The 19,405-nt window shown below is 35.4% G+C and overlaps 2 protein-coding genes across 2 annotated transcripts; one reads left to right on the forward strand and one right to left on the reverse strand.

Annotated features, from left to right (window-relative positions):
• The first annotated feature begins 2,651 nt into the window (after nucleotides 1–2,651).
• Nucleotides 2,652–5,636, forward strand: LOC117627595 (ATP-dependent Clp protease ATP-binding subunit CLPT2, chloroplastic-like). Its single transcript, XM_034359751.1, has 5 exons — nucleotides 2,652–2,984; nucleotides 3,104–3,142; nucleotides 3,241–3,350; nucleotides 3,898–4,077; nucleotides 5,235–5,636. Exons 1-5 carry the CDS (start codon nucleotides 2,746–2,748, stop codon nucleotides 5,369–5,371), a joined length of 705 nt encoding a protein of 234 aa, XP_034215642.1. The 5' UTR covers nucleotides 2,652–2,745; the 3' UTR covers nucleotides 5,372–5,636.
• A 56-nt stretch (nucleotides 5,637–5,692) lies between these two features.
• On the reverse strand, nucleotides 5,693–7,724 carry LOC117627594 (protein DETOXIFICATION 56). Its single transcript, XM_034359750.1, has one exon. The coding sequence runs from the start codon at nucleotides 7,496–7,498 to the stop codon at nucleotides 5,975–5,977; it is 1,524 nt and encodes a 507-aa protein (XP_034215641.1). The 5' UTR covers nucleotides 7,499–7,724; the 3' UTR covers nucleotides 5,693–5,974.
• Between the last annotated feature and the right edge of the window lie 11,681 nt (nucleotides 7,725–19,405).

The following is a 19,405-nucleotide window of genomic DNA, read 5'->3' on the forward strand; positions in this document are numbered from 1 at the left end:
TCTGAACCATTGATTTTTGCCCGAACACCTTTAGCGGATGATGAATTATTCAGTTAAGAAATGTGTGCTTATGCAACAACAAATAAACACGAATATTTTAGGAGGAATAAGGTGTTGATATTCTATCATTTTGTGGAGATTATACGAGACAAGTATTCTTTATGAGTAATCCTTCTTCTACCTTCAATTTAATAATTAATTAATTTTTTTATATAAAAAACATGCTTTAAATATAGGAAATTTACTTATCTTAATCTAATCCTAGGAACACAACCAGAGTTTCATAGCATTGGACAGAGATGGCTACTTCCATGACCCAAATTCATGTATAATTAAAAAAAAGGATTAGCTACATTTTAGTCCATGAAGGTTTATGGTCAGTATTGAAATGGGCCTCGAGGTTTCAATTTCATCAATTTCATCCTTATATTTTAAAATATGACCAATTTACACCGGCAGTTTCATTGACCGTCATGTCATACGTTAAATGCTGACGTGACGGTTGTGGGACCCACCACAAAACCTATTTCTCTCTCTTCCTTGTGTCTCTCTCTTATCCTTCGACATAATGACTATGCAAACAATGACTGTTCGTCTTCCCAGCTACATAACACCGCTGTCTGGCCACCTCTGACTACAGGACTGGTCGAAAAATGACCGGCTACTTCAGATGACTATGTCTTGGCCAAGACTTAACCTCTCCAGTTCCTCACGACGTCAATGTGAGGTTGGGAAGAGATAGACGCGAGGAAGAGAGAGAAATAGGTTTTGTGGTGGGTCCCACAATCACCATGTCAGCATTTAACGTCGGACCTGACGATCAATGTAACTACTGGTGTAAATGGGTCATATTTTGAAATATAAGGTATGAAATTGATGAAATTGAAACATCGAGGCCCATTTCGATACTGACCCTAAACCTTCAAGGACTAAAATATAAACGAAAGTATTTGCGAAATGCTCTCTACACTCCCTATTAAAAATAACTTCCATTTTACTTTTAGCTTGTATTTTGTTTATAGGTTATAATGTATTATGTGATTAGATTATATGTTTAGAATTTAGAATTATAATTATTTAACTTGGTACCTCCTATTATTCACATAATTTCATAATTCACAAGTTCATCATTCTTAATCATGCGAAATAGAACATGTAAAAAAAAATGTATATAGCATGTGGTTTGCAAGTCACACTCGCTTCGTGTTCTAACAAGATGTGCATATTTAAATTCTCAACATGCAAATATTTATTTTAAGAACTGATTGTTTGTTGAAATGACTTTTTTTCTCTCTACTATATTGCAATCGGTGTGTTGATAAAATTGCTAGAAATGTTGGAGGACACCAAAAACAGTAGAAATAACAAAACAATTGAAGATACATGACAAAGCTGTGTTACCATCCATTTTTAATCGGATTCTAAGAGCATTTCCAGCAGCTAAGTCTGGGCTCGGGCTGGGGGGGTTGGGCAAAAAAGTGGTTTCCAGCAACAAAAGCAAGCCCAGACAAATGGTGGGACCCAGCAGACTGGGCTGGCCCGAGGGCAAGGCTGGCCTTCGTGCTGGCCCGAAGGCAAGGCTGATGTCAGCGTGCTGACGTCACGTCGACGTCAGCCCTGCATCCAAATTTTTTTAAATCGCCCACGTGGCGCGCGCTAGGCTCTCCGATCATATTTTGTCAAGCAATCCAACGGTAGCAAATGTTTGTGCAATAAAAAAAATGAAAAAAAATGGATAAAAATTTAAAAAATACCAAAAAAATTACTGATTTTTTTTTTCTCTATACCTTATTTCCATTTTCAACATTTAAGTAAATGTCTTTGTCCTTTTACTTTCATTTATTTTTATATTACTCAATTTACTTAAGTTTATAATGTAAATAAGGAAGTACCCCCCATTTGGATTCAATATGCTAAAAATGATGGCTCATTATGTCAATATATACTTCATATTAAAATTCCATAAAATCAAGTTTTCTTATTTGATGTGTAAGGAATAAAAGCCGCCAAAAATTATCTTGAAAAAACGATTATTCCGAAAAATCATTTTTCATACTTAGTCAATATTGCACCTCCGCCACAAAAATTCTGGATCCGCCAATGTCTATAAATATCAACCAATACTCTTCACTTTTAACACCAAATCCTCATACTTTTTTTTTTCCTATAAATACCAACCAATACAACTAATAAAATAAAATCATATCCAAAAATATTATTCAATATGAATAGTATTGACACGTAGGAACCCAAAAATCTTATCCGAAAATATTATCCAAATTAATTGTTTAAGTAAAAAAAGTTGTGGAAAAAACAAAAAAATGAATAGTATTTGTCATGGCAAAGGACAACTGCTGAAAACACATTTTACTGGAGGGGCTAGGGCAGCCACTATTCACGTGAATAGTAGCTGTCCTAGGGTCCTCCTTGCCATGGCAAGGGGCAAACTGCTGGAAATGCTCTAAGTAACTAATGGACTGCATCAAACATCACAATAATGAAAGCAACAAACTATTGGTGTAAAACTGGTGAAATTGGTGTCTAAAGGGATGATATTTGTGGTGAAATCTATCAAGAAATAGGTCCAGTCCATAAAGAATTTGGGTGGAAGGAAGCCCAACCCAAGTTCAAACACAAATGTACATAGAAAACGACGCCGTCTCATTATTGCTTCCAAGTTCCAAATTCCAATCCCATATCCTTCCACACATCCAATTCCAGAGGCTCCACTTCTGTTTTCCAAAAATGGCCGCTCACTCTCTGTCCAAGCTTCCAACATCTACCACAGCTCTAATTCCCAATCACAGAACTAAACCCGGCCTAGATTCGCCACCTCTGACGCGGAATTTGAGACCCGACGGTTTGCAGAAGCCATGGCTGGGAGCCAACAGTCTCTCGCTTCAGTCCTCAAGCCTCAGAGTCAGAACCCAAGAGCCAAAGCTACGACCCTTCTCTGCCACAGTCTGCCTCAGCCTCCCTACTGCGTGAGTCCCATTTTCTCACTTTTCCAAGTCCCTCTTTCTTGAATTTTCAATTTTGTTTCTTTTTCACGTTTTGGATGACCAAGCTGTTGTTTCAGATGCTTCTGATTTGGTCATTACAGAAATGTGGAAGGAGTTTCATTCACTGAAAAAGTGCCCAAGTGAGTGTCTTTTTAATACCTTTTGTGGGCTTAGTGTTTTTTATTTTATTTCTGGTTTTGCTGGGATTGAGGTTTTGGTATTGGGTGAGTGGATGCAGATGGTCTTGGAGGGCTATAAAGTCATTTGCCATGGGTGAATTGGAAGCCAGGAAGCTCAAGTATGCAACTACTGGGACTGAAGCAATTCTCATGGGTATCCTCATAGAGGGTAAGCAAATTTCTGACTCTTTTAAGCTTTAATTGTTGTTAATTTTTTAGTTAATGATTCAATTGCTTTTGAATGTTTTTTCTCTGATCATAATGCAAGTAGTTGGGTTGATTGGTGCTGCTATAATTAAGTATTGATTCCATTTTCGATAATGTTGTATCTGATTTTAAGATGGAGTCAAACAATCAGAGTTAAAGGACTAGATTATGTAAGACTAGAACTGCAAATTTCGAAATTTAGTTGGTTGCGACGTGCATGAGTATAATGTAGTCTTCAAGTGAGCTGCATAAGTTGAATCTTAGTTAGAAAATTGTGCTGGTTAACCCTTGTGTAGTTGTGTGCGTGCTTCTATCTTATGCATAATAGCTTAGTCGTGAAATTAGGGAGGTTACGATCCAAAAACAACAACTAAAGGCTAGATGGGGATGCAAATATAAGATACAAAGTGTCTTCTTACTATATAAAAAAAATCTTACGAATATCTGACCACATACTTACTCTGTACTGATTATATGGTATACTTAGCCATCTTTGAATTGGGCTGCAGGAACCAGTCTGGCTGCAAAAATTTTACGGGCAAATGGAATTACACTTTTCAAGGTTCGTGAAGAAACGATCAAGTTACTTGGGAAAGCTGACATGTGGTTCTTCAGTCCTGAGCATCCCACATTGACTGAGGAAGCTCAAAGAGTGCTTGATTGGGCTGTTGACAAAAAGCTAAAATCCGGTGTGTTTCTGGGATGTTTGATTCATATATAAATTTTTCTATTTTGGAAATTCTTTTGATTGGCCTTTCAAATTTTTTTGTGAATTCAAATTGTTTCTTGCAAGTCGCCTGAGGTTAAGTCTACTGCTGTCTTTGGAATTGCATGGATGCTCGTTCTAGTAGCATCTTAACATCCAGACAAAGATATGATTACAAATATATTGATAGGCAACGTAAGATGGCTGAGATGAACGTGGATATAGGCTAGTAACTTCTATTTGAATGGCATAACATTTGATTTTGTAATTTTTTTTTTTTCCTGACTTTGTTTAATGTTTACTGTATTCTGTAATTCATTTTTATAATCTTCCATCTGAGAATTTGTATGCTTGAGAGTGTAATCTTTTAAAAATATAGAGCTCTGGGTTAAGTGTTGTAGTAAAAGGCTTTTCATAATTGCTTTGTATAAGAATTAGTCAAATGAAATTTGTCCCTAGTCGCAGGAAGTGGGTAGGGGATGAATACTCAATGCATGGACTGGCTTCATTGATTTGCATTATTTTTGGGTTGAAAAGAACCAGTAGTAAACGTGTATCGCATTATATGGGTAAAAGATTTTGGATTCTATGGCAGCTTCCATCTTCTAGAATGGGTCATTGTAGACAATGGGAGCTGAGCTTCCCTAGAATGTAAGAACAATTTGTGTTTTCTTGAAATGACACAGTTATTTTTGTTGTTGTTGTTAGTTAGTTAGTTATTATTATTATTTTTTTGAATAGTTATTTTTTGAATAGTTAGTTAGTTAGTTATTAGATCCAATTTTCATTTCTATGACAGTGACAAGCTTTATCTTCCAATGCCATGTAAAGTCCTATGCTCGATGGAGCTTGAAAAAATAATTGTAATTCTGCTTTGTGAGATGGGAATATCAGATGTAATGGTTTCAATAATTGATTAAAAAAATTAAAAATCTCATTTATCTGATTCTTGACAGCAACCTAGATAATAGAACTATCTGAAATCGAACCTGTGTTGCTCTTGCTACTTGCGCAATGTACCCTCACTTGTGGAATTGCGGGATTGAGCTCCAAGGGCACATGAACATCTTTTCTTTGGGAAATCAGAATTGTCAAGTCTTTTTGCATTGCTCTAAAGTCCTTGCCATTTCTCAAGTGCAGGTGATAGTGGGGAAATTACAACATCTCATCTGCTTCTTGGCATTTGGTACGAAGTGGAATCGCCGGGTCACAAGATACTGGCTACCCTAGGCTTCAATGAAGAGAAAGTGAAAGAGCTGGAGTCTCTTAAGTTCTAAATCTGGATTCATTGATGGATGATGTCTTCCTTGTTTGTTCATTGGGACCTGTGATATAAATTTCATCATCAAATATGGAACAATGATGTTATTCAGAGATGTTTAATGGGATTGCAAGTTCCTGAATGGTAGTCTGCATTTGATTCCTCCGAGCTTATACAAGTTCATCAACATACAAGTAATTTTTGTTGTAGTTGAATTTTGGAAACTGGAAAAAGAATCTGCAATAATTTCTTCTATATGAAATGCCGTGTGACTACTTATATAGATGATTCTTTTGCCATGAATTGCATTGTCTATGTATGCATTTTTTAGGCTTCATTAACCTCTTGCTCTCCATAAATTTCTTGTCTGTATATAAAGTTGGGCACTTTTTACACTAGGGAGTTGTTTAATTTACATGGACTGATGAAGAAATAACCTGGGAACTACACAAATTACTCAAAATTTCTCTTTCAAAACACGTTTCTAGAATTGGCCATTGGAGTCATGGTTAAGTAGTGGATGATCCAGAACCCTATAAAATTTTACCTGTTCTGGTTTACTAGGATATGACTCAGAGTAAGAGACGTTTGTGTTACAACAAATACTCTCAGGTTATTCTTAGACTTCAACGTGATCTCTCTCCATGCTTTTGTGATTGCCATCTTTGTTAAGTTCTGGTGCTTGACATGCAACTGACGCAAGTGTTTGTGCCTTGCACGCTTCTTCATCCCAATTGATCCTTACAACAAACATGAGAACCAGAATCAAGCAAGCAACCATCCCAATCAAGAACCCTATCAACAATCCACTGAGCCCAAGTGCAACCTTGAATGCTAAAACAACTCCCAAAGGCAAGGCCAGGAGGTAAAACCCTCCAAGATTTGCATACATGGCTAGCCACGGCCTTGCGGTTCCCCGGACAATTCCTCCACAAACTGCTAATGGGAAATTTACCACCTCCACTAAAGACATGAGCAGCATCATCTTCTTCACACCTCCTACAATTCCCTTATCATGGCTGAACAAAGATCCCCAACTTCCCCTGGCTGCTAACATCACCAAGCCACCCATGCAACCTGTGACCACACTCACTGCTACAGACACAAATGCAGACTGATAAGCAGGGCCTGCTCTGTTTGCTCCAAGCTCATTCGAGACACGGGTTGAGGCACATGTTGCCAGAGAAAGCATGACTGAGTAGAGCAAGTAGTCGAAGTTTAATACAATGGCTAAAACTCCCACTGCCTGCTTGGCATTGGCAAGCCTGCCTGTTAGCAATACCAAAATCTCATAGCACCACCATTCAAGGCAGGTAGTGAGGCAGCAAGGTCCACAAAGCTTGAGCAGCCTAATCCAATCCCCAACACCTTGATCAAGCCACCCCCCTTCCTTCCACCTCCCTTCCTTGGCATTAATTTCAAACCTGCACACATACAAGGCAAGTAGAAGCCCAACCATGAGATCAGTGATCCACACAGACATTGCAATTCCCTCAAGACCCTTGGATTTTGCAAGCAAGATGTTGATCGGTATGTGAAGCGCAAGCGCCAAAGCCGAGCAGAACATTGAAGGTAGTGTGATGCTTTGGGAGTTCAAGTAGGCTTTGAGGGGACAGAGCAATGAGGTAATTACCAAGTCTGGCAGGAGATACAAAAGGTAGCTCTTTGCAACTGTTGAAATGTCTTCTTGTTGGCCAAAATGGATGAGGATTTTGTCAACATTGAGCCACAAGAAAGAAATAGGAAGTGTTGCAAGCAGTAAAAAGAAAGTTGTCATGAGAAGGGTCTTGTGAAGGAGCTTAATATTTTTAGCTCCAGAAGCTTGACCGCATATAGGTTCCATGGCACCACAGAGCCCATTTAAGACAGAGAAGCCAGTGACATTAGCAAAAGTGAAACCAAGCGTGCCACCGGCCAATTGAAGCTCTCCGAGCCTGCCAAGAAAAGCTGTTGTGATTGCTATCTTGGCAAACCATGTCAAATTCATTGCCACCAAAGGAAGAGCTATCCCTCTTTGTATTTTCAGCTCTAAAAGCATGACCTTGAAAAAGTTGGCTGGCCATTTTTGAGTGAGAGGTAGGGATGAAGGTGGCAGAGAGGCTCTCTCTCTTGGGTCCTCTTCCAAATTTGATGTTGCAGACATTGTTTAGTTGAGCAAAATAGCTTGCAGGCTTGGTGGGTTTGTTTCAAATATAAATTCCAAGTGAAAGATGAGAATCTGATTTTTCTAATTTCTTGTTGTGTTGTCTTTTCTCAGATAAGGTTGATTATTTTTATGAATGCATGGGTTTCGTGAGGATGTTTGTTTCTCAAAAGGAGCAAATTGGTAGCCTCTTTTTGTAACTGCCAATTATGAGAGAGAGAGAGAGAGAGAGAGAGAGAGAGAGAGAGTTGGCGGTGGGTTTATAGTGCGTGATGAGAATGCAAGGGCCAAATTAAGCATCCATGCCAATTGATCACCAAAGAATCTCATGAGATTGTGTTGTGCTTGTGAATTAGGTTAATAATGATAGTGATAAGAAGAAATCCACTTGTAGTAAACTAAATTGCAAGAGGTAGACTCAAAGAAAGAAGAAAAGCCAAGAGAATTGAATGAAAACGCTAAGAAAAACTCTTTTTGTAGAAAGCAAGTTGTGCACTAAAATTACCAAATGCCAATAGAAAATTCATTGCATGTCAAAGAAATCATTTCTGGTCAAACAACTGCCACATAAATTTGATGGAATAAAGCAAAGAAAGCAGAAGTGGCTAATTCCCAACTTAAATTATTAGTAGAAATTCTGATAATGTTCATAGAGTGCACAACTTGGTTTCATTTCAACTACTATTTCTGTGGTTGAACAAAAACTTGGTGTAAATTCAAATTAAAAATGATTCAAAATCAACTTGTGATCAATGCAAAGCTTTGGAGGCTTCGATTCTTATTCAGAATATTTGTTTTCTTTACATCATATGTAAATCTCATGTCACATCATTTTCTAGATATTCTGATTTCTGATGGTGGACGGCCATATTCCCAAATAGGAATTTTGGGTTTGTTGGACAAATGAATGCAGAATGCTCGAATAAAAAAAATGTTGAAGGACGTACGTCAGAGAGCCACTAACTCATGGATCTATCATCATCATATCCATATAATTTTTTCCTTTCTTTTCTTTACCGTGAGCAGGCACTACTTTGCTTTCCACTTGTTCCCCATTAAAAAAGCATGCATATCAATTATGAACCTGAATCCTAGTGAGAAGTCACTGTTGTCTTTTTTATGATTTTGTTTTCTGGTGGAGTTCTACTCAAATCATCTCTCTATGATTGAGCATATACAACTCCATTTTATAGAAAAAGATGGGGCGTTTCTTCTTCCGTAATAGTATTGAGTGACAAAATAATTTAATTGAAAGATAACATATAAATACTTACTGGATTGTTCTGTTACTCGATATTATCAAGTGACAAAAATAGTCCTTATCCTATTTCAGAATAAATGGGAAGGACAACAAGGTTGTGTGACACATAGCATGAATCCACTGCTTGCTCTTTGATTATGTGCTATATAGTAGAAGAGGACAAGCTAGACGAGTAGAGAAAGATGACATGTGTAATATGATATACTAAGCAATGTTTTGAAAGGCGAGATGTAGATGCGAGGCAAATCATTTTTTAATACATGTCATTTTTTAACATGGCATGTTTCCGCTATTCAATGTTATCATGTGACAAAAATAGTCTAACAGAAGTTTTTCTCCAAATCCAGGGTAAGTGGGAAGGACAACAAGGTTGTGACACATAGCATGAACCCACTACTATAAGCTCTTTGATTCTGTGCTATACAGTAGAAGAGGACTAGTTAGAATAGTAGAATATAAGTTTTGAGTGCGCATCTATTTTCAGAGATTCGGAATTGAATTAGTTACTTCTATGAGGTCAAGTTGGATTAGGATTCTATCAGTGCACTGTTTAAGCAGAATCAATGATGTAAGTTTGATGGATATAAGGAATATGAAAAAGGAAATATATATCTTAGGAAAAGGATTGAGGAGAGAATTTAGTACAAAATCGAATGATAAAATGATAGAGTATTTTGAGATGCAACATTCTTAGGAATGTCCTGTGGATCAAAGAAAAAAATAGTAAGGAACAAACCAACAAAATGCAACTTTAACTGAAACATATATAATCACACAAGATGCTTAATGACCTGCTGAAAGAAAAGCTAGATGCTTATTACCTAATCTTGGTTTTTAATAAACTCTGTCACTGACTCAGTAGCTGAGAAGCTCAAGTAATAAACTCAACACATTGTGCAAAGCCAGAAATTGATGTGTGACATAAAAGAAAGGAGGTTAGGCTCAGTCTATCTTTTGCTACAAAGTTAGAGAGGCATCTGCATCACTCTGTCTGTGAAAGTGGCACTGATAAGTAGTGATGAGATTGAGTGAAAGATTAGGCAAGGCACAGACCAGAAAGAGAAAAGCATTCAATTAGCTAAAGCACCCTTTATGCAGAAAGAAGCTTAATTTGGGTTCAATTCAAGCCCTGTAAAACATACCATCACCATGACTTTGGTTACAAACACTGCAGAAAAAAGTAGTCTCTAAAAGTTTTTTTTTTTTTTGGTTGAGAGGAGTCTCTAATAAGTTTATCTGTGCATAGGATGTGTAATTAATCAGCTCATAATAAATGCATTAAAGTTACATCTGCATGTAGATCTTTTAACTGGATATTAATCTCTGGCTTAATGATCACAAAGTAAGATATATTGTGAATTGATATGCCTAGATAATATCAGCAGAAGATATAGGTCACCCAAAGCCTGTTTATAGGGCATGTCAGGACAGACCTGGGAAAGTAAGGTGAGGAAATTGAGAGCAAATGGAGAGAAAGTAGAAAAAGTGAGAAAAAGATAGAATACATAGAGATTAAAAATCAGAGAGAAAGAGATAGATAAGCAAAGGAGAGTGATCTCCATCTAGAATTATTCACATCAATGTGGGAAAGCGAAGTATGCATACTATTAATAGATTACTTTTACTGATAATTATTAACACTTTGAATTACATTTTGGTATGACCCTATGCAGGGCCCAACTGATAAATGTAATACATTAATATATTAGGCCCGTCGGGTAACGTTTTTGGAGAATTTTTCAGAGAATATTTTCAGAAAATGAAAATGAGAAAACGAGTTTGCATTTTCAGGGTTCAAGAATGCATTTAATAACTTAATTGGAAAACAGTTTCATAAAACAAAAACAGTGAAAACGTCTCTCTCTCATGTTTTACAGCAAACATTTTCATAGAAGCAAGAGCAGAGCAACGAAATAGAGAGAGAAAGAGTTCTAAATCTGCATGTATAAATTAGAACTAAAAATTCCGAATTGGAATCCTTGTAAAATAAATCTGCTTGCCCTAAGGAAGGGTGACGATGTGGGAAGAGAGAGGGAGAAGAATTCCTCTGTTTTTCTTTTCGGTAGAAAAATAAGCGAATGTTGTTTCCTGTGTTTTCTAAATTGGAAAACAGAAACATGGAAACATGGAAACGTCTTTTTGGTGTTTTTCAACTTGAAGAGCAAATATTGAAAACATTTTTGTAAATCATTTTCCGCATTTTGCTAAGTGCACCACCGAACATGTTTTGAGGCGTTTCCTCTTTCAGGAAATAAAAACGGGGGTTTGAAAACATAAACGAACGGGGCCTTAAAGATTATCTCAATCCAGTAGACTCTGGATTTATTCAAAACAAATCTTCTTCCAATATTTGTGTGATGTATGTACTGAATCAGCACTGACCATGTTATGTAATTTGGGCAGAAGGCAAGATTGGAGTGTGTGTGTGTACACCACTTATGATTCTCTCTGAGATTGATATGCTTTTATTGGCCCAAATTTATGATGTAAAGAGAATATATTCATAAGAAAATTTTGTTGACTTCAAGAGTGTGGTATGTGTGTAGGGCCTTGTTACCCATTCTAATTCCAGTAATTTCAAGTTCTCTACTTCAACATGTACAATCAGAGCTATATTCCGTTAGTCGCGTACGCACGCTTGAACAATTTCTAATCGTTGCTTTGTTTGAGATCTACATTTGATGATCAACGAAGCGTGGGAAACTAACCTAGCTAAATTCGTACAATTTATATCTCATTAGTGTGTACCATATGAAATATGTCTTTGTAGTGCTAAAGATTCCACCATCTTCTATGTCATAAATTCTTGAATTATATTTGTGAGAAAATAAATATTATTGCTCATTTAAAAAAAAAAAAAAAAACTTGGTTTATACTTTTGTTTGTTTAATTTAGCGACTACTTTACACTTTGGCCAGGACGTATCTTGGACCAAACTTTTGAGAAAACAAAGATAAAGCTTACATAATGTTGTAATTGAAATTTGCTGGATGTGATTAATTTGGTTCGTGTTATAAAATAACAGGAATATGTGCGAGAATATTCAGCTGCACGTAAAGCAGATGAAACACAGTATTTAATGAGGTTCGGCTATGCCTACGTTCTCGGAGAGCAGCAGCAGTAACTTTTCCACTATGTAAAATAATAGGGTTACAACTTTAGTGTTTACAATATATGTGGCTCACTGAATTTTTTTTTTTCTCTCCTGGAGAATTTCTCTCTACTATCTTTTCTCTCCACTCACTCACCCTCTTTCTTCCTTCTCTTCTTTCTCTCTGGGCTCTATATCTTCCTTCTCTGATGGTGTGTCTCACACAAGGGAAGGATGAAGCCTTTTTATGGGCAAAGTTAATAGCTTCCCGTGAGTGTGCAATAAACTCATGCACCAAAGTCTTCAAACCAATAGTAAGTGGGCTCCGCATGTTTATTCTTTACAACACTCTCCCTTGGAGACCACAAATAATATGTTGGTTACCTCATTAGACTTAATTATTTTTCCGGAAGTATACTGGACCAACATATTATTTGTGATCTCGAAAAGGGAGTGTTGTAAAGAATAAACATGTGGAGCCCACTTACTATTGGTTTGAGTTTATTGCACACTCACAGGAAGCTATCAACTTTGCCTATAAAAAGGCTTCATCCTTCCCTTGCGTGAGACACACCATCAGAGAAGGAAGAGATAGAGCCCAGAGAGAAAGAAGAGAAGGAATAAAGAGGGTGAGTGAGTGGAGAGAAAAGTGAGCATAGAGAAATTCTCCAAGAGAGAAAAAAAAAAAAAAAATCAGTGAGCCACATATATTGTAAACACTAAAGTTGTAGCCCTATTATTTTACATAGTGGATATAAAGAAGAAAAGTAGTGGATGAGCTGTGGTCTGCTAGAGAGATATACGAGCAAACCCACCAAATAAGCTCTCTGTCTTTTTATCTTTATTTATTTTATTAATACTCTACACCATTCAATACCACTTTCTATATATGCTGACTAATGGCAGGTGAGAAGGCAACAAGATTGAAGGCATGGGCATATGCACAAGATTCATTTTTGATATATGGTTACTTTATTAAAGGATCATTGACTACTTTGGTCTTGGTATAATATATTATAAAGTGGTAATATAATATACTCTTTTTATTTGCTTTCCTATTACTAACCACTAATAAACATGGACGGTTTCACCTCCTATATTTTTAGTGGTGGTCTTATCCCCACATTTACTTTATTTACTATATGGTGTAGGTTTATTTCTCATATAATTTATTTACTATATGGTGTAGTTTTATTACCCATACAAAATTATTTATTTAAAAGTGTGACGCGAGTTTATCGTTCACACAACTGGCTTTACTTTTATTTAAGAAGTATGGAGTAGAATTAGTGCCAATACAAGCACATTTACTTTATCGCACATTTGCATTTATTTAAAGTATGGTGCGGGATTATCGTCCATACCAACAATTTATTTACAAACAATTTAGTTTATGAATTTATTTTACCGCACATCTACCTTTATTTAAAGTATGGTGCGGGATTATCATCCATACCAGCAATTTATTTACAAGAAATTTAATTTATGAATTTATTTTACCGCACATTTACATTTATTTAAAGTATGGTAGTTTTTACAGTACACAGATTAGGACAAGAAGTTCCTTGATCCTCATCATACAACTACATAAGGACTTGAAGATCCTTGATGATGATATTGATATGAGAGCTGGCAGTCTCTTGGATCAATGATCTTCAAGTCCGATCTCTTGTTTATAAATATAGTACCGGAGAGACTGCCAGCTCTCATATCAATATCATCATCAAGGATCTTCAAGTCCTGATGTAGTTGTATGATGAGGATCAAAGAACTTCTGGTCCTGATCTGTGTACTGTAAAAACTCATCATATCACACAATTAATTCATAAAATAAATAAATTGATGGTATAGACGATAATCCCACACCATAATTTTTTTTTTTTGAGGACCTTTCCTATTGAAAGGGGCGATAGCATATTAAACTCACACCATACTTTAAATAAATCCAGCACCATACTTTAAATAAATGTAAATGTGCAGTAAAATAAATTCATAAATTAAATTGCTTGTAAATAAATTGCTAGTATGGACGATAATCTCGCACCATACTTTAAATAAAGGTAGATGTACGGTAAAATAAATTCATAAATTGAATTGCTTGTAAATAAATTGCTGGTATGGACGATAATCCCGCACCATACTTTAAATAAATGTAAATGTGCAATAAAGTAAATGTGCTTGTATGAGCACTAATTCTACTCCATACTTCTTAAATAAAAAGTAAAGGCAGTTGTGTGGACGATAAAATCGCGCCACACTTTTAAATAAATACTGTTGTATGGGTATAAAACTACACCATACAGTAAATAAATTATATGAGTAATAAACCTACACCATACAGTAAATAAATTGTATGGGTAATAAACCTACACCATATACTAAATAAAGTAAATGTGGGGATAAAACCACCACTAAAAATATAGGAGGCGAAACTGTCCATTTTTATTAGTGGTTAGAAATAGGAAAGCAAATAAATATAGTATATTATATTACCACTTTATAATATATTATACCAAGACCAAAATAGTCAATGATCCTTTAATAAAGCAACCATGTATCAAAAATGAATCTTGACCGACAATGATATTGAAGTGATTATTGTGCATATGCCCATGCCTTCAATCTTGTTGCTTTCTCACCTGCCATTAGTCAGCATATATAGAAAGTGGTATTGAATGGTGTAGAGTTTTAATAAAATAAATGAAGAAGATAAAAAGACAGAAAGCTTATCATGTTTTGGTGGGTTTGCTCGTATTTCTCTCTAGCAGACCACAGCTCCTCCACTACTTTTCTTCCTTACATCCACTATGTAAAATAATAGGGCTACAACTTTAGTGTTTACAATATATGTGGCTCATTGATTTTTTTTTTTTTCTCTTAGAGAATTTTTCTCTGCTCTCTTTTCTCTTCACTCACTCACCCTCTTTCTTCCTTTCTCTTCTTTCTCTCTGGGCTCTATCTCTTCCTTCTCTGATGGTGTGTCTCATGCAAGGGAAGGATGAAGCCTTTTTATAGGGAAAATTGATAGCTTCCCGTGAGTGTGCAATAACCTCATGCACCAAAGTCTTCAAACTAATAGTAAGTGGGCTCTACATGTTTATTCTTTACAATACCCCCTTGAAGACCACAAATAATATGTTTGCGTGAAGTGAAGTCATAGTCAAGGCAGGTGTACCTGGAAATCATTTTTTATGCTAGCTTTCCCCATATAACATAACTTCGATATATACACATACATGCATAAGTTTTTATTTATTATGATCTTTATTTTTTTATTATATTATTTTATACACAAATATATTTTAGAATTTAGGAAAATATTATACTGGACTAGGGCAAAAATTGAGGAACTATTTCGGTAGAAAACCCTCACCATCGACACCTATCTTAACACTTGACACATGTCCTTGAAAATAACTATAGTTAACTCTTTGTTTTTAATTCTTTTAAAGTATTTCAAATAAAAAAATAAAGTAAAAAATAAAATAAAATAACATTAAAAAACCAAAACAAAAACAAAAACTCTATGTCCTTCTCTCTTCCCCTTCCCGAACCAGCCCCACCACCTCATCGATGGTCACAGAGTCACAAAATGTTACCAAATAATGATGACTGTTGTTTTGTTTTGTTTTTTTTTTTTTGAGTGATTTCACAAATTTTAGTTGTATTTCGAATAAATTAGAGTTTGTTTATTTTAAGTTAATATTTTGTTTTGGTGGCAATAGACTTCAAGTTGCTGTCAATATAAAGAAGAGGAATTTCCAATGCCAATTTGGAACATGTGCTTGAGCTCTACCACAAAATTCTGAATCTTCAAAATGTCAATTTCTTTGGAGTTTGTAATTGATTTGCTGAACCTTCAGAAGGGTTGCAGACAATTTGTATTTTGATAACAATTTATGGAGTTTAGCAGCAACTGTATCTTCAATTTCAAAAAGTCCTTCGACATTGACCCGGCCAATCCCAATTTCGCACAGGGATTAAAGAAGCTCTGCACAACGTCTGTCTTCAACGACGTCATGAGCCCGGCCAAATTCGACAACATGTATTTTCGCAACTTGCGCAGAGAGGGTTGGGTTTGTTGAGTTGATGACGGACTGGTGGATGAAGCCGCTTGTGGATCTCTAAGCAATGGTGGAGAGGGTGAACGAGGTGGAGAGGCATGGTGGCTAGGGTTGCTGAGGGGGTCAACTTATTTCCTTTACGTATAGTCAAGAATTTAATTGATAACAGTAGAACTTTCAAGTATAGATGTTGTAATTAATATTAGAGACCTCAAATTTAGAGATTTTACAGCTGAAGATGCTTCCCCTTCTGGCCAATTAATTCTAGTCTCTTAGTAGACTGCCTATGAATATCTCTGAGCATCCTCTCAAAAAATCCAAGGTTCAGATGACCCTGGGGGAAATGGTTGTGCCATAAAACCCATTATTTCAAATGCTACAAAACCACTTCAATTGCAAAATCTTGCTTTCTTACCATCAAACCCATACTGAAGATTTGACACAAAAAAAGAAACACATTACAGAAGTTATGGCACATAGAGGTGTTAAAGGTCGACACACGCACAATTTACCAGCAGCTTCATCTGAGGAATAAACAATCCACTACCTCACCTTGTTAATCATATTCCATTTCCCCATCCACGGAGTTGCCTCCGTTTCATAACCATGGCTATGGTATTTTAGTTGTGCCCATCAATACAAACATCAGTTCAGAAACAAGTTCAATGATGCTTGTAGTGACTGGGAATAAAACTGGAGACAAATGATTACCTATGAAGGAGGCAAAACTCGAGCACGAACCAAAGCCATTTGTTCTAGGGAAAATTGTCGTACGCCCCCCGAATTAGGACCCCAATCAAACTTAAACTCCCGAACTAAAAAATCAGCCAATTTAACACCTAAATTATATTAAAATGGCCAATTTAGCTCTTGCCGTTAAGTTTTGTAAATTTCATCCAATTTTTCGTTAACTATAAACTTGTAATTTTGAGTAAAATAAATAATAAATATATTAAACAAAAAGATAATAAATAATAAAAATAAAATAGAATAACAATTATAAATAAAAGGCTTTTTTATCACAAATGGTCCATGAGGTTTGCCAAATTATCACATTTGGTCATTTATCTTTTTTTCTGACATTATTGGTCCTTTATGTTACACCTCACACATCAATAGAAAATTTCATCCAATTTTTTGTTAACTATAAAGGTAAACTTGTAATTTTGAGTAAAATAAATAATAAATATATTAAAAAAAAGATAATAAAAAATAATAAAAAATAGAATAACATTTATAAATAAAAGGTTTTTTTTTATCATAAATGGTCCATGAGGTTTGCAAAATTATCACCTTTGGTCCTTTTTTTTTTTTGGTTGATGACATTATTGGTCCTTTATGTTACACCTCACACATCAATTTGGTCTCGCCATCATGTTCCGTCAAAATTTTACATTAGATTGCTAACGTGGATTAAACAATGTTTTAAATATTTTGGGTTTTATCACAAATGGCCCTTTATATATATTTTTTTCTAACATTATTGGTCCTTATGTTATACCTCACACATTAATTTGATCCCACTGTGATATTTTGTTAAATTCCTGACATGACACTTATGTGGTGCATACATAGCCAATGAGGAAATGTCAAGTGGATCTAAATGAAGAAATGCTTTTTTTTATTTTTTTTTATTATTTTATAAATAGTTTAAAATTTAAAATCTTTTTTACATTTTTTTTTAAAAGAGAGAAAATTTTCAAAACATACATTTTTTTTTATTCAAATCCACTTGCATGTTATTAATGGACATGTAGGCTCCACATACATGTCGCGTCAAATCTGTTAGGTTTTGTTGAAAACCCTAAACCCTTTAAAAATAGTTTAACATTTAAAATTTTTTAATTTAAAAGAGGTAAAAATTTCAAAACATAATATTTTTTTAAATTCAAATCCACTTGGCGTGTTATTATTGGATATGTAGGCTCAACATACATGCCACGTCAAATTCGTTAGATTCTGTTGAAATTTTCATCAATTTAACAGAAATTTCAACAGAACATAACGAAATTGACGTGACATGTATATGAAGCCTACATGTCTAATAATAAATGCCAAGTGGATTTGAATAAAAAACAAATTATGTTTTGAAAATTTTATCTTTTTTTTATTAAATTTTATCTAAAAGATTTTAAATGTTAACTATTTTTAAAAAATACAAAGGACCAATAATGTCAGAAAAAAAAACATAAAGGACCAAAGGTGATAATTTCGCAAACTTCGGGGACTATTTGTTATAAAACCCAAAATATTTAAAATATTGTTTAATCCATGTGGTGTCCACATCAGCAATCTAACGAAAAATTTTGACGAAACCTGACGGCGGGACCAAATTGATGTGTGAAGTGTAACATAAGGGACCAATAATATATAATAAAAAAACATAAAGGACCGAAGGTGATAATTTGGCAAACCTCTAAGACCATTTGTGATAAAAACCCTAAATTAAAAAAAGGGCTAGAGGCACAACTCTTCTTCAACCAAGCAATCAATTCCCAATCAAGCCATCAATATAATCAACTAGCAATATTCAAGACCCAGCAATCAATTCAATTCCCCTGAGTTGTGCTAGTATGAAGTCAACCCAGATATGAGATAGATCATCACAAACCTCAGGACCCTCATTCTTTGGCGAAACCAACCGCAACACCACCGACACGTTCACATCACCAACAATGACTCTAGCGTTGATCGACATCCTTTCTCTTCTTGAAGCTTTGTGTCAATCTAGATTGAGGTGTGTCTTTAAGAAGGAGATAGATTGAAGCTTTGTTTGTAAATTTGGAAACTTTGGAGGAGGAGAGAGAGAGAGAGAGAGAGAGAGAGAGAAACTGAAAATTTTGGGTTTTGGAGAGGGTAGGTAATATGGGTTTCAAGGGGCTGGGTTTTGGAGGTAGGAGGATGAGGGTGGGACTAGGTAATCTGTATGTCGCTCGATAATCTGGGTCTCGGAGGGGCTGGGTTTAGAGGGTTTTTTAATGCTTTTTTTTTTTTTTTGGGTTAGAAGGGTTTAGGGTTTAGGGAAGGAACATATGAGAGAGAGAGAGAGAGAGAGTAAGTCAGTTTTTTTTTTTCATTTTCTATTTTCTAACTATTTTAGGTTTTATAATAATTGAAAAAAAAAAAAAAAGTAAGTCACGTTGATAACACGTGACTTTTTGGACGGAAAAATGGATGAAATTCGAAAAAATTAACGTCAATGGCTAAATTGGTGATTTTAATTAATTCGGGTGCTAAATTGGCTTATTTTTTAGTTCACGGGGTTAATTTCTACAAGGGTCGTACTTCAGGGGGTAAAACGGATGAAAATACTTTTCTTTTTTTCTTCTATCGCTTGCATTCCAAATACCTAACTGTTTTCCTATGACGATTAGACTCTGATTGGTGTAATTATTCTGCTCGATTAGTTTTCTATTTGGATCACTACTTTCAAAGGTTTTGAAAGGAGTGGCAGGTATTGGTGCTTTCTTATGATCTATTATTATAGTTTC

The sequence above is a fragment of the Prunus dulcis genome, chromosome 5 (assembly GCF_902201215.1).
Source record: "Prunus dulcis chromosome 5, ALMONDv2, whole genome shotgun sequence".
NCBI classification, from domain to species: Eukaryota; Viridiplantae; Streptophyta; class Magnoliopsida; order Rosales; family Rosaceae; genus Prunus; species Prunus dulcis.